Source organism: Tyto alba, unplaced genomic scaffold (assembly GCF_018691265.1).
Source record: "Tyto alba isolate M040663 unplaced genomic scaffold, T.alba_DEE_v4.0 Super-Scaffold_38, whole genome shotgun sequence".
NCBI lineage: Eukaryota > Metazoa > Chordata > Aves > Strigiformes > Tytonidae > Tyto > Tyto alba.
The window spans coordinates 7,155,671-7,170,251 of NW_024881313.1; the positions used below are offsets into that span (position 1 = coordinate 7,155,671).

A 14,581-nucleotide genomic window follows, 5' to 3' on the forward strand; every position below is an offset into this window, starting at 1 on the left:
GGAATGACCATTTAATAGCCCTGAACTATTTGGATGATAAACAAATTTTTTTTGCAGACATCAAACTGTATGAACTTTACCATATTGAATGTACCTAAGGATGCTGCAGCAGCAGCAAGAGCAGGTTCAGCTTTCGGCAGGTCATCCTCACATTCTTTCTCAGATATACTTCTCATTAGATTGGTGCTACCTATTAAAACAATGAATCTTAAGACTGATATTGAAAACTAAGGCTGCAAATCAAATCAGAGCTGCTTAAGCACTCACATTTGCAGTGTAATATCTGTATATGCAAACAGATTTTAAAATCCATTATTTTATGTTACACATAAAAAAGACCTCCACAACTGACATGCAAGCAGATTTGTGCTCAGCTCTAGACTACATCTGTTCTGCATGGTGAGAATTACCATCTCCTTTTTATACCACAATACTGCAGAAGAGTCAGCCTCACCTGTGTGCCTGGAAAGATCATGAAACAGATCTTCCTAAAAGCTATGGTAAGGCACATGGAGGACATGAAGGTGATTCCACACAGCCAGCAAGGCTTCACCAAGGGCAAGTCTTTCCTGACCAACTTAGTGGACTTCCACAATGGAGTGACTACATCAGTGCACAAGGGAAGAGCTACAGATGTCATCTATCTGGACTTCCGTAAGGTCTTTGACACGGTCTTTCTAAATTGGAGAAAGATGGATTTGATGGGTGGACTGTTCAGTGGATAAGGAATTGGTCAGGTGGTTGCATCCAGAGAGTAGTGGTCAACAGGCTCAATATCTAGATGGAGATCTGTGATGAGTGGTGTCCCTCAGGGGTCCATAGGGGGACCAGTACTGTTCAATATCTTTATTAATGACATAAAGAGTGGGATTGAGTGTACCCTCATCAAATTTGCAGATGACATCAATCTGAGTGGTGCAGTTGACATGCCTAAGGGAAAGGGATGGCCATCCAGAGGGACCTTGATAGGCTTGAGAAGTGGGCCCATGAGGTTCAACAAGGCCAAGTACAAGGTCCTGCACATGGGTTGGGCAACCCCTGGTATTGATACAGTCTGGGGATGAAGGGATTGAGAGCAGACCTGCAGAGAGGGGCTTGGGAATACTTGTGGATAAAAAACTGGACATGAGCCGACAACGTGCACTTGCAGCCCAGAAAGCCAACTGTATCCTGGGCTGCATCAAAAGTGTGTCCAGCAGGTCAAGGGAGGGGATTCTGCCTCTGCTTCGCTCTGGTGAGACCCCACCCAGGGTGCTGCATCCAGCTCTGGAGTCCTCAGTACAGCAAAGAAATGGACCTGTTGGACTAGATCCAGAGCGGAGCCACAAAAAAGATCAGAGGGATGGGACACCTCTCCTATGAGGACAGGCTGAGAGAGTTGGGTTTGTTCAGCTAGGAGAAGAGAAGGCTCTGGGGAGACCTTATTGCAGCCTTTCTGTACTTAAACAGGGCTTATAAGAAAGATGCAGACAGACCTTTTACCAGAGCCTGTTGCAATAGGACAAGAAGTGGTGGTTTTAAACGAAAAGATGGTAGATTCAAACCAGATATAAGGAAGAAATTTTCTATGATGAGAGTCTGAAACACTGGAACAGGTTGCCAAGAGAGGTGGTAGATGCCCCATCCCTGGAAACATTCAAGGTCAGCCTGGATCAGGCTCTGAGCAACCTCATCTAGTTGAAGATGTCCCTGCTCATTGAAGGGGGGTTGGACTAGATGACCTTTAAAGGTCCCTTCCAACCTAAACTATTCTATGACCCAACGATTCTAAGAGCTGGTGGGCTAGATCCTCAATGACAGCTGAGTTTTGCAGTGCCAGGACTCCCATAAGGCAGCCAATGCACACTTCAGTAAAGCTCCTGTATGCTCTACATTAGCTAGCTCATGTAGCTGCTCAGGAGTGAAGCCCTGTACACAGGGAGGATAATGTGATAAAGAGCCAGAGACAGAGGGATGTGCTGGTAAATCAGCTATCTACAATCATTAGAAGCTAACAGGCTTCTCAGTGACTTATGACCTCATACTGTATCTGCTAGTTCTACTAAAGCAGTAGTTAACCTCTGGGTAGCTAGATCACATTTACCCTCATTGCTCCAGAGAGAAAATTTGGTATACAAAGTTCCTTTCTTCCCTGCTGCTCTGAATCATGAAGCATCCCTGCATGTTGCTCTGCCCTTTTCAGGACAATAGTATGAGACAGGAGATGGAAACCTGCTGACTACCCCCTTTGTGGAGGAAACACACTGAGACTAAAAGAGATGAATAGGAAACAGAATAGCTTTGGATTGGCATACCAGAAACCAGTTTTGTTTGTACTTAATGGACAAATGTCTGTATCATCACAAAGAATCTTTATCTGGGTTATTATAACAACTGGATAGTCTTCATCATCCTCTGCTGCTCAGTTTTGCAAACTTAAAAGTAAGAAACAGGTATTGATGCTTTATCTGCTAAAAATAGTTTATAATTGAAATATTCACTTTTCAAATTCTCTTCTTCACAGGTTGATCTGATTCTGGCCTCAACAACTTTACCTTACTCTCATTATAATGTTGAATATATGTGCACTTAACCTGATTAAAAAAAAAAAGGTTTTACCTTTGGGTTACTAAAGAAAATATGACACTTCCACACAATTTTGGTAGCATTCACCAGATTGACGGTGAAAGGAATATGGGTGTCTCAAAGACCAGTTCAGCATTTGTAAGACTAAACCCCTCAGGTTAATTATCTAACTAGCACAGCCTCCTTTCCTTCAGGGTAATGAAGAACAAATCACTACTACCATAGTGTTAGGGGAGGACTACACAACAGCCTTATAGTTTTTGTTAATTTTTGTGAGACTATAAAAAAACACATACACTTTTCAAATGGGTACTGGATTGATAGATTTTGTGTGATGCTCAATTTCTTTCTTGCATAGGACACTACAACACGAAACATTGCAAGTAATGCTTTCTTTGACATCTTGATATCTAAGGACATAAAAGAGAGGTACAGCTGTAAGAAGGGTAATACATATTTATGTATATATTTTTTTTCTTCTAGGTAAGGTTTTAATATCTCTTGCTGAAAAATTGCTAGTATGAAGACTACCCTAGTAGATATACCTGCCTACCCGACTATGATCAAGCATGTCTGTGTGGATGTGAAATACCACCTACCTGTATGGATGCTTTTGAAAAAAGAAGCCTGTAAGCTTGTGAAGACACATCAGACAGTGAATGTTCCTGGTTGCCAACAGAAACCTGGAGATCAGTGAGATACAAAAATTTAGAAGGACTCGTGTTTTTAGGACTCTATATAGTACTGTAGGATGCAAAGGTGAGAGGTTTTGTAATGCAGGATGGGAGACCAGGTAAGGTATCTGTACAAAAAGCTGGGTGGTATTAGGGCAGTCTGTTACTTCTGAGGAGTTATCAAACACAGGGGAGAACTTAGTAACTTACAACATTTCAGTAAGTAAGCTGAAAGCATTTAATGATCTATGTTCAAATGCAGAAGCTGGAGCTAAATAAGAGATGTGTGACAGAGAGAAAGTGAAGATTTTTCACTAAGATATTAAAATCCATGGCCTTTATTTCCTCGCTTCCCCATTTTTCCCTTTTAAAGGGCTCCCTTTTAGAAAAGCAGAGAAAATACCAGGGATCCAATGGTCAGTTCCAGTGATGTACTGGGGGTTTCCCTAGCCAGTAAAAAATTCACTGCATTTTGGGGCTACAGGTAAATATATCACATTTGTTAAACCAGTTTCCATCTGTTGGTAAATTTGCCTTTTCCTTTTAATTCCTCAGTTCCAAGACTGAAACCACAGGCCTCAACAAGGGAGAGAAAAGGAGAAAAGGAAATATCCTATATGAAAACACTGTACTTACTTAATTTCAGGTTTGGAAATTAAACAGATACCTATCCAAGCAGATTTGTCAAAATGTTTATTTTGGCTTAACAGTGGCTTAGATCAGTGGCCTTACATCAGCCAGCATTGGTTTTAAGTGAAATCTGAGCACCTCCACAACTTTCTGCAATGATTTAATTATCTGTTTAAAAGCTGATTATGATTTCATTGGTGTAAATTTATCTGGTAGAGTAACCCTGGAGGGTGTCCTGTATCATCTGCAATTGCCTATTTGGAAGAATACCATACACATTTTTAAGGATACATTGCCTAGGGCTGAAATTAGTTATATTTGATTCATCTTTATCCTTGTACCTCATGCTCATCTCACAGGCTCGTTTCCTGTCAGGTCTTGCTAAAACAAAGTCTAATTACAGAGAAAGAGGATATTACAGTGATCAAGATGTTAATACTTAGATCAAGCACTATGCATTGACAGCAACAAGCCTCTAAGAATTTAATATCCTAACAAAACATGTTTCTACAATTGTTGGGGTCACTTTCCATGTATACACATTACATAGGATGCAAACAGACACTGTCTGTGGAAATAACAAAGATTAAAAGTCAATATACATTACATTAAAAATGACAAGTTACTAATAAAGTTAAATGCTTCCCCTATCTCTTGTGATGTAGCTTTTAGGATTAAATTCCCCATGTTTATTGATTTGTATCTAAGCCACAACATATTTTTGAAATTAAATACTTCATATACAGTTGTGGTTTTGGTTTCTTTTATATTTTCTCTAACATGGTTTGAGACATATGTTACTGAAATTATAGTGAAAAGTTTAGAACAGCCACTTGCTCCTTCTGCTAAAGCTTTTAAGGATGCAACCAGGTGAAGAAGAATTACATTTACAGTACACAGTGCTTCTAACATGACATGGTATTTTCCATCAAAACAAACAACTAATTTAAGTCCCACAAGTTGCATTATAGTTCTGTCTCTTTTTTCTTATGCTTAGTTATTCTTTGCTTGCTGATGTCCAAAGAAAATAAGGGGCAACATAATTATTTTTTTTAAGGGAGGAAAAATTAAACAGAGCAGATTGCAGATAAGCCTTAGGACAGTACTTCTCAACTCTACTTTCCCTCACAAAGAGATGAAGGAGCTTTTCATCCCTGTCTCCAGAAGTTTAGTCCCCTTCATGTCAATAACTTCTACAGTATAGAACTCTTCAAGGATGGCTAAATTGTTAGAAAGGCTGGAAGCAGTGGGCCCTTAGCAATCAGACCATGAACAGAGTGGCTCAAATATACCATGTAAATAAAGAAAGCACTTCAGCTGAGGGAGGTAAATCAAAAAAGCTGGTCAGTCTGGATCCAACTTTGCTCCTACTCCTCAGCTAGTGTCACTATCTCCCATATACCTACACCATGCTCTGCATGTTTTCTTCCTTTGACGGGGTAGGTCCCATTTTAAAAAGCAATGGCATATGCATCTTCATCTGTAAACCACTCTGGCTGGCACCACTCAGAGAACACAAATGGCCAGTAAAATGACAGCAGTGTTACTGCCCACTATTTCAAAACCTCAGCAGTGTTATGTTCATACTCAGTCCCTTGTCGATTACTATACAGATATGTAGCTCTGCCACATTTATGGGGCATTCAGACTGACCCCACTTTTCCTGATGAGTCTGATCTAAAGTGATTTCCACTCTTCACCTTTCCTTAAGTAAGGCTTCACTCTAAGGCAATACATCCAAAGTATTTACTGGCTTAATGCTGTAAAACTCAAAAAACCTTTATAAATTCCAGCTTGAAATCTACAGAACAGGAAAGCCAAAATAATTTTCTAAAGGGTGACAAATTTTAATCAATTATAAAGAGTATTCACAAATAACTTAGCTGGAAGATGTGTTCTCATTTGTTGGTTTGCTATTTTTTTTTTTTTGGTAACCAAAATTACAGAAAATTAATGTTTAGAAACCATCACCAGCCTTATGAAATAGTTTTAGATTAATGTAGCACTTTCACTGCCAGTGAAAATATTTCAGAAGTGTAATAAAGCAATGAACAGGAGAGTAGTACAGTAATCATTACTGTCATGCACTGAACTTTATCCCTGAAACAAAGTGGCCCAAAGATGTGATTATCCCACGATAATCACTCTGTGTGTTTCACCTAATTGCTTAATGAAGTAATTACAGTTGTGTTAAGGGTGTATTTCGATCATCCAAATCCATCAGAAGCATATGGAACCAATACAGGAAAAGCACCACTGAAAAGTGGTTGGTAGGATGTTGAGCTGTTGGATCCAATTTGTGCAAGTTTAATTAATTACACTATTTGGACTTCAAACTTCATAGCAATTTTTAAGTCCTATATAAGGTATGGATGAGCAAAAGGCTGAAGTCCATAATTAGAATAATCCAAAGAAATATAAAGGTCCTGATCGAGTCTTCACTTATGTCAGAGTCAAAAATCACTTTTCCCTCAATAAAATTAGGATGAGACACAAGATCATTAGAAAAGTATTAAGTATCACCTAATAATAATAAGCCTTTAAGAAACAAAACAGAAGAGAATGAAAGACCACTTTGATTGCTCAGACAGTATAGTCTTCCCTGTTGATCAGTATCTGAAAACTACTTACAAAGTTCTTGGTCACCTGAAGTTTCCATAGCTCAAAATCAGGTGTTAGCATCTATAATGAGTCAATTAAAATTTTTTCTCTGTAGTATTGATAAATGACACAGTATACATCAGATCTCATAGCAAAATGACAGAGTTGAATGAATCCTTCAGACTTTAAAGGCAGAGGAACTTCAGGTTATAGCATTCCATACTGCTGGTGTTTCATTTAAAAAACTGCTGGTAACAGTAGATGAAAATTTTAGAGTCCAGATGAAATTATGCATTTCTATGCATTCTGTGGTGGTGACTAATGCATGAACTTCTATGTCTCCAACATGGATATTGATAAGTAATGTTAATAGGCTGAACTGAGAGCAAAAAGAAGATTCAACACTGATGACACATATTATTATGAATGCTATTATAATCTTAAAATTCAAAGTTTGCACCTTGTAATATTGTGAGATACTGGAATGAACTTCTGTATCAATTGAGTTGTTCAATTTAGTTAGAGCCTCAAAGCCTTTAGAAATCTGAAGAGCTCTGAGATGACTCTCTGACCTTTACTGTATAACAAACAGGTCTGATTCTCAAGATCCACATCCATTAAATGCTTGAATGAGCTCAGTATTTATTGTTCTTTCATCTCATTAAAACAGCTAAAAGGTTGGGAAAAGGCATAATGTAAAGAAAGGTCAAGTGGTAATCATGGTGTGAAATGCTGTTACATGTGTAAGTATAATAATTCTTTAGACTTTATGCTCCCTGGAGAGGAAGTTGTTCAAAACTGTTCACCTAAAAAGGTTTATTTTGTGCTAAATATAGCTCAACAGCAGTAAATGGGGGAATTAGACTGACCTTTTGCTCCTCTGCATCTGCAGTGGCCTTTTCTTGGCTCACTTTCTCAGTCTGAAACCCTATCTGAGCAATCAAAGCTTCAGCATCTTGATTTCTCAGTTGCAGTTCTGCCTCTTGAGAAGTAAGTTCGGATTTTAGATCTTCTACCTATGAGGCAAAAGGTATCGTGTTATTCAGGAGCAAGGATCATTAGGCATGGTTCTGGAAAGATTATACCACATGGGCCCCAAAAAGCTGAACTGAAAATAAAAACAATGTTTCGTGGGTCTCAGTACTAAAAGTGTTTTCCTCTTTTTAAAATTTTGTTTCCATTTGACAGCTCCTTGTTTGTACCTCACAGAATTTCTTTGACATAAAGAATTTACTAAGAGCAGCCTAACTTCTCCCACCAGGGACCCCACAGCTCCCCTGACATGCTCAGATGTCTGTCCATCTGCTGAGGTTGTGTTTGGAACCAGGTGTCTCAGCAGTGCACCAAGGCCCAGCTGCAGCACCTAGCAAAGATGCCAATGTAAAAGCAAAAGGACATTATGGAAAATGCTTAGTAATCACTCTGAGCAGATAATTCCCGCAGAGGTTTGCTGAAAGGTTAAGACAGACTCAGAGAGTGATGAACAAAGACTACCTGTTAGTTTGCTGGAACAGCAATTTATTGCCTGCCAGGTGAGAAACCCATATCAAAACATCCAGCGACAATATCTTTCCACACATAAAGGAATTGTTTCAAATACTAGGTTTTTAATTCCTTTCCCCGCTTCCCTCCAATCATTTTATCTGGAAGCTATTAATGATAAAAGGTTGCATTTTAACCAGAGGGGGCTCTTGTTAACCTGATCTGGATAGGGGTGATAAGACAAGGAGGAAGACAAATATTAGAGGGCTTGAACTTTTATCACATGGAAAGTCTTGAGGGATTTTCTTTGGTGGGCTCCTGAAATCTTACAAAACTTACAAAATCTACCTTTCCAAAATTTGACCATTTTGAAATGAGAAGACAAAGCTCTAATACTGAGTTGTAACAGATGACTGTAAAGATCCCAAATCTCTCCACTCTATTTTTCAATTTATTTGAGATGACTTTATGTCTTTTACTTTCTGAAAAAAATAAACAGGGCTGCATTTGATATTCTTGTGTAGAGCTCCAGCGTGCAGGATAAAAATGGCTCCCTGTTCAAGCACCTGGCTAGATAGGAGCTGTGGCTCTGCTAACACAGCGTGCAGGACTTGAAATTGTCAAATTACCTTTTGGTCATCATCAAATTAGAATTCAGAGAAAAAGAGCAATTTTATAACTTACTACCACAGGACACTGTACTAAAGATAGATTTTAAAAAAGCAGTTACCCTTTCTGTTGAACATTTATTTTTGCAGGTCTTCAGCTGGCAAAATGGGAATAAGCCAGCTGGCTCCCATTATTAATCTCATGCAGTAGCGCCAAGATGCATCATGACGCAAAGACTGCAACTGAGCATTTAATTTGCATTTTTTTATAAAAACATGCAGAGTTTTTATTTTTAATAAAGAAATCACTGGATTACGGCTTGTCTTCAGCACTTGCAAAAGGGATTATGGAACACGTGTGGGGGTGGGGGAAAGATTTCAAGCCAGTTTCACCTTCCTTCTGTGCTGACCAGGCACAAATGAACAGGCAGAAGCACTGACTGGGGGTGAAGTGGCACTAGCCCCGCAGGAGGTGACAGCAGCTGATGGAAAGGTTCCACACTTGTTCCTCCTGCTTTCATTGCCCTGCAGCTGGTCACTGGCCACGCAAAAATTCCCTGTGTACAGCCCTGCATCTTCTCTCTCCATGGTCTGGCTTTTACTGTGGCACTTGCTTCCTGTCCCACTCTTTTACTGTGGCCCCACTACACTCCCCTTCCCTCCAGACTTTGTCCTTGCTCAAAGGGATGGGACCCTGTTTCCAAAGACAGCTAAAGAGCTCATTGAGCTTCTATGCTAAAAAAAAAAAAAAAAAAAACCAAACCAAACCAAACCAAAACCAAACCAAAACCAAACAACAAACCTCAGTTTCCAAAATCAGGTTATTTCAATGAAACACAAAAATGTCAACCCACAACTAATCAGTCTAATGAAAAGGTGTTGTGGCAACTTTGTTTTATTTGCAGTAAATCCAAGGTTATTTATAAAGAATGAAAGAAAAGGTTGTGACTTGCACAGTTTACCTGGAAAACTGATGCCTTCAGCTTCTGCATGCCATTCACCAAGTTCTCCATGTGTCCTGACATCTTGCTTTTCTTCTCTAGGAGAGCATGATTTGCTCCAGAAAAGTCTTCGAAGTGGTGTATTTGTATCGCCTCTCATTATGATTATATTTGGCACTGAGCATATTCACACTGGTGAAGGCATAAGCCATGAAATCACAGATGGAGTCCTGGATGAGCGAGTGAACATACCCAAGGAAGAAGAGCAAATGTAAACACAGGAGCAAAGAAATGTTTCCAAAATTAAGTGTAGCTATACAAGTTAGAAAAGGTTATGTTTCTAAGGATGGCTCATTCACAAAACTATTCTTCAGTCTACCCTAATCATAATTTTGCCAGCATGTAATAAACATTAAAGCAAAATGATCCTTCCCCAACTTTTTTGCATATAAACTAATTAATTCTATGCTGACATTCATTAAGTCTTCATCACCACAGAAGCTCAGTGTTTCAACATACTTTCTTTCTTTTTTTTTTTTAAACAAATATTTGTAAAAGCTAAAAACAGAGATTAAATCACTGACCATACTGCTATATGCAGAGTTATTACTATACCAATCTTCTTTTTCACCTCTGGAAATTGTGTTTAAGAAAAATCCTGTATAGGTTAAAGAAATACAATAGTGGTTACTCTGTTCACACTGATCCCCACATACCTCATATATCATCAATCTCTGGTTGATGTGCATTTATGCCACTAGCTTCAGATTGAACAGAACTGGACTGCACGATTTAGATTTTTGAAGATGTACAAGTCCTTGCTTATCTGTGCTTGTCAAAGTCGGTGATAAACTAACATAACCTGTTATGAGGACAAGATTAGTCTGCTGTGGAGTGCTTCTGAAGTGGACTCTCTACATACCATAAAATGTCAGAACATCAGCAACATTTCTGCGCTGAAGAGACCTTCTATCAGTTTCAAGGGTTATTTGACCAGAAAAGTAGTTACCACTTAATTGAGTTCAGAGTCCCTCCGAGCTGTGACAGCTGACACCCTTCCCTACACATGCCACCCAGGCATCAAACCACAAAGTATGCCTCCAGCTCCAAGCAAACCTCAGCACGCCGCAGAGAGGACCCAGAGCAGTCCTGTGGCTGCTGGGGGCTGTGCTGGGCACCGCACAGCACTGCAGGGGCCTTCTCTCTCATCACAGGGAGGAAAATGCAGTTGTGAGACTGGAAAGCGCTTTTCATATACTACATGGTAACCAAAACAGGTTAGACATATTGAAAACAGCTCCAGATGGTCGTTTAGTCATGTATTTCTGAGTCAAATGCAGAAGTAAAATGCCTGTCTTTATTCACCTCTCACAACAAGAGGAGAGGTGGTTCCAGGACAAAAGCTCAAAGATCCTTTTTCTAAATTTATTGAAAACTGAACTAGCAAATACAATATACTGCTACACTACATTGAATTAGAGTATACTTCCCCAGGATAAAGGTGAAATAAGAACCCCCCCAAATTCATTTTTATTTGTTTTAAAGGACCCTACCTACTTCTATTACTAGAATATATGCATATACATGTCTAAGCAAGAGTACTGTATGCAAAATTACATGTCTAAGCAAGAGTACTGTATGCAAAATTAACAGGCAAATACTAAGAAAACCCATTTAACTCCATCACTGTAACTAACTTCCATTTTGTCCTCTGTGACTTCTAGCATACTTAAACTTTATAATTTGTGGAGTCACATCTCCCTCATTTTAATGATTATTTATTGCATTCTGTACAAGACGAACCCAGTTCAATTAATCAAGGGAAGCCTAAAAATCAATTAATATGAATTAAATGAGCTACACCAACTCTTAGGAAAGTCACACATAATTTACCAAAGCATTGTCAATAATGCTTAGGGAACTTTGGGAAAATTGCTCATGAGTGGCTGTTGATGCAGTTAAATGTTTTAAGCCTACATCATTAATATTACAATCAGGTTGATGCAGAAAGACTTGCCATTTTTCTCAGTAAGAAACCTCATTATTTTCTTGTGACTTTTAAAAGCTAGTTTAGAAGAATACTTATTTCATCTATGATTACAAAAACAGAAATTAAAACAAGGACTAAATAAAGAATGATTTGCATTCAGGGAAAGCAGAAATAAATTGCTTTACAAATAAAAAAAAATCAGAACATCATTAGTCAAGGCAAAGCTAGCATAAATTCGTCTTAAAAAATTGTTTGTAAAAGCAAGGCTAGTCAGCAGGAATGGACATTTTATGCAGATTTGAGCAGCGCTTGGCTTCCAACTGAAATGCATTTCAGCTTTTTTCTCCTTTTTTCATTGTTTGTGACATACATGCACCCTGCAGTACAGCTCTTCCTAGCGAAAGACAACCTCCTTACACATGATCCTTATGAGAGGTCTCTACTCAGCAGCCCTGAAAAGCCCTCTAACAACAGTTTCATTTGTAAATCAGTGAGGGAAGAAGTGGGTTCCGGTAGAGCTGGAAGTGGCCCGAGACAACTTATCTCAATGGGGCAAAATAACTATTGTTATCGAGCTTAACAAAATGGCACAGCATGGGAGACTCGCCGAGCCAGAGAGCAGCTGGTTGTAATTCACACTGGTTTTCAGAAAACACTAATCGTTCCCGAACAGACCTCTTTGAGGATTGGTCTTCCCTGCATTTTCAATTTGTCACTTTCTCTTATGATAAGGTCAGCAGTGACAGCACTTCCTGACGTTAACAGCTGTGGCTTTTAAAAGGGTCATTGTGGAACTACTAATTGCAGTAATTTCATTAGCATAAATTATTTATTCTGCCATTCATTTATCTCCAGGTTTTGGTGTTTGTTTTTTTTTTTTTTTTTTTTAATACTACATTGTACTTTTCAATATATGCCCATTCAAGGTTGTAGGCAAAGGAAATTATTATTGCTAATTTAGCCTTAAAAAAAAAAAAGGCAAACAAAGAAGAGTTGATACAGTAACAAAATCTGATTTAACTGTAGTTCACTAGAAAGCATAAAGTAGCTTGAAGCCAATAATGAAGATTAGGCTGGTAGAAATCAAAACCATTAAATAGTCCTAAAGATGACTGAGCTTTAAGTCCATACACAATCCAAAAGAAAATATAAGGGTAAAGTCTGTTCATTCTTATGCAGCCTCTCTATTCTAGGTCTTGGCTGACTGACTTGCATGTATGTAAAACAACCCCAATGCAAGTTGTAAATAGAGTTTAGACAGGAGTTTTGCCTGCATCCTCCCTACAACCTTCCTCAGGATGGAGAATACTCACACCAGATTGATAAATCTTAACTCCTTGCAGTTAAGCTGAGCTAGCTGAAACATGCCAAGCAGAGAGCAAAAAAGACCAATGTCACTGCACCTGAATGCATCCCGCAGTCAGTTATCAAAACTGAGAATAAACCCAAGCCAACATTTGTCTGAAGGAAGAGGCAATCTGGAAGTGTGTGTGTGTGGGGGGGCATTGGGGAGTTTAAGAGGCAAGGGGAGAAGGTAATAACATTACTTCAGGCTGCTCTTTGCCTTACCACATGTTGTAAAATACTTTGGAGTACAATAAACTAAGAGCATAATGAATTTACCCTTGGTATGCTTAACAGTATGTGCTGTTTGGTGCTAAGCAGGGGAGTAGCAGCACACAAGACAGCAAGAGCAAAACACACAAAGGAGATGGCAGAGGTGTACATTGCTGTTATTTTCAAAGGGATGTATTAAACAATCCTGATTCTTTTATTCTGTACTCGGTGCTGATCTGCGACACCAGCTCAAAGTAAGGAAGAAAGATTGCCTGTCATGTTGAGTTTGGAGACAGAGACATTATTTTAAAATACTCTAGATCATGTTTTATAGCAAATGAGGTATAAAGGCACTTTTCTAAGTTTGTTAAGCTCAGTACATGGATTTCAGAACTGCTGCACAGTGTTCTCGTTTGTGCTCTTTTAAAATTAAGTTTAGCAATTTGGGTACTGAAACAGAAGACGGTTCTTTTCCTTTCTTTTTTTCCCAAGAAATCAAAACTGGTTAAATCTCCCTCCAAACACAAGACCAATGTCCTTCTGAGTGAAAAGAGGCTCATGGGACTTATTTTCAACAGGAACCATAATTAGGCAGGATCACTTGTTCTTTCTGTTCAGATACTTTTGCACAGGGCAGAAGGTATTTTCACAGCATCCTCCAGAGCACATACTGACACTGCAGCTCACCATGATCTCCCTGATGAGCTCAGTCTGCCCCTCTTAGTTCCCTGGATAAACTGTGTCTTCCAGAAAAGTACCTAGATGTGGTTTGAAGATAGAGAGATGGAGAATCTAAGACTTTCTTCTCGACTCCCACAATTACTGTCAATTTTTTATGGACTTCTCCCACCATTTAAAAACAGAAATTTTTCAGGTTTTGTTAAAGCAACATAGGTATGTTGACATATTTATATTGAACTTTTAAGAGGGGAAAAAAAAGAAAGGTCATTAGTTTAACTTCAAGCTACCCTAATTAAAAATAACCTGTAATATTGTTATACAGTGATGAACAAAAATATATCAATTACTATTGCTGTATTTTTGGAAACTCTGAAGAAGGACAATTAGGAGCTAATTGTCAATTATGCCAAAATAATCACTCAGTAATAGGCCTTGCACTGCTCATCATAAGGGACAGCATGGTTACAGTATGTTTCAGAAGTACAAGCATACATGAGCCCTGGTTAACAATATTTCCCTACTAAGAACAAACAAAAGGCTTTCCTGAAATATCTAAAATGGAGCAAGTGAAATGACATATTAGCACACCAGGACTAGAGATGAGAGAAGGAGGAGGAGACCACCTCCCATAAATCTTAGATGGAGAGGGGATGGCAGTTAAGATTCCCTCTTCTTCAGGGTGGTCCTTTTCTACCCAGCCCCTCTCATTCTTCTGATGTCCTAATATACCTCTGCAATTCTTCTGTCCTCCCTCCGTTTACTATTTTTCTGTGATCATTCTCCTTTCACCTCCCTCTTACTCCTCCTCAGACTCTTTGCTGTACACCTCTCCTACCTTCCTGGTTCAGTTTT

The 14,581-nt window shown here is 38.9% G+C and overlaps 1 protein-coding gene across 1 annotated transcript in view; it reads right to left on the reverse strand.

Moving 5' to 3' along the window:
• DNAH11 (dynein axonemal heavy chain 11) overlaps positions 1 to 14,581 on the reverse strand; it is a 156,700-nt gene that overhangs the window by 54,200 nt on the left and 87,919 nt on the right. Inside the window, 8 exon segments of the mRNA XM_042802166.1 lie at positions 76 to 158; positions 1,106 to 1,119; positions 3,158 to 3,175; positions 7,336 to 7,486; positions 9,523 to 9,611; positions 9,614 to 9,731; positions 10,193 to 10,202; positions 13,513 to 13,526. Of these exon segments, the coding sequence (XP_042658100.1) occupies positions 76 to 158; positions 1,106 to 1,119; positions 3,158 to 3,175; positions 7,336 to 7,486; positions 9,523 to 9,611; positions 9,614 to 9,731; positions 10,193 to 10,202; positions 13,513 to 13,526 (497 nt within the window).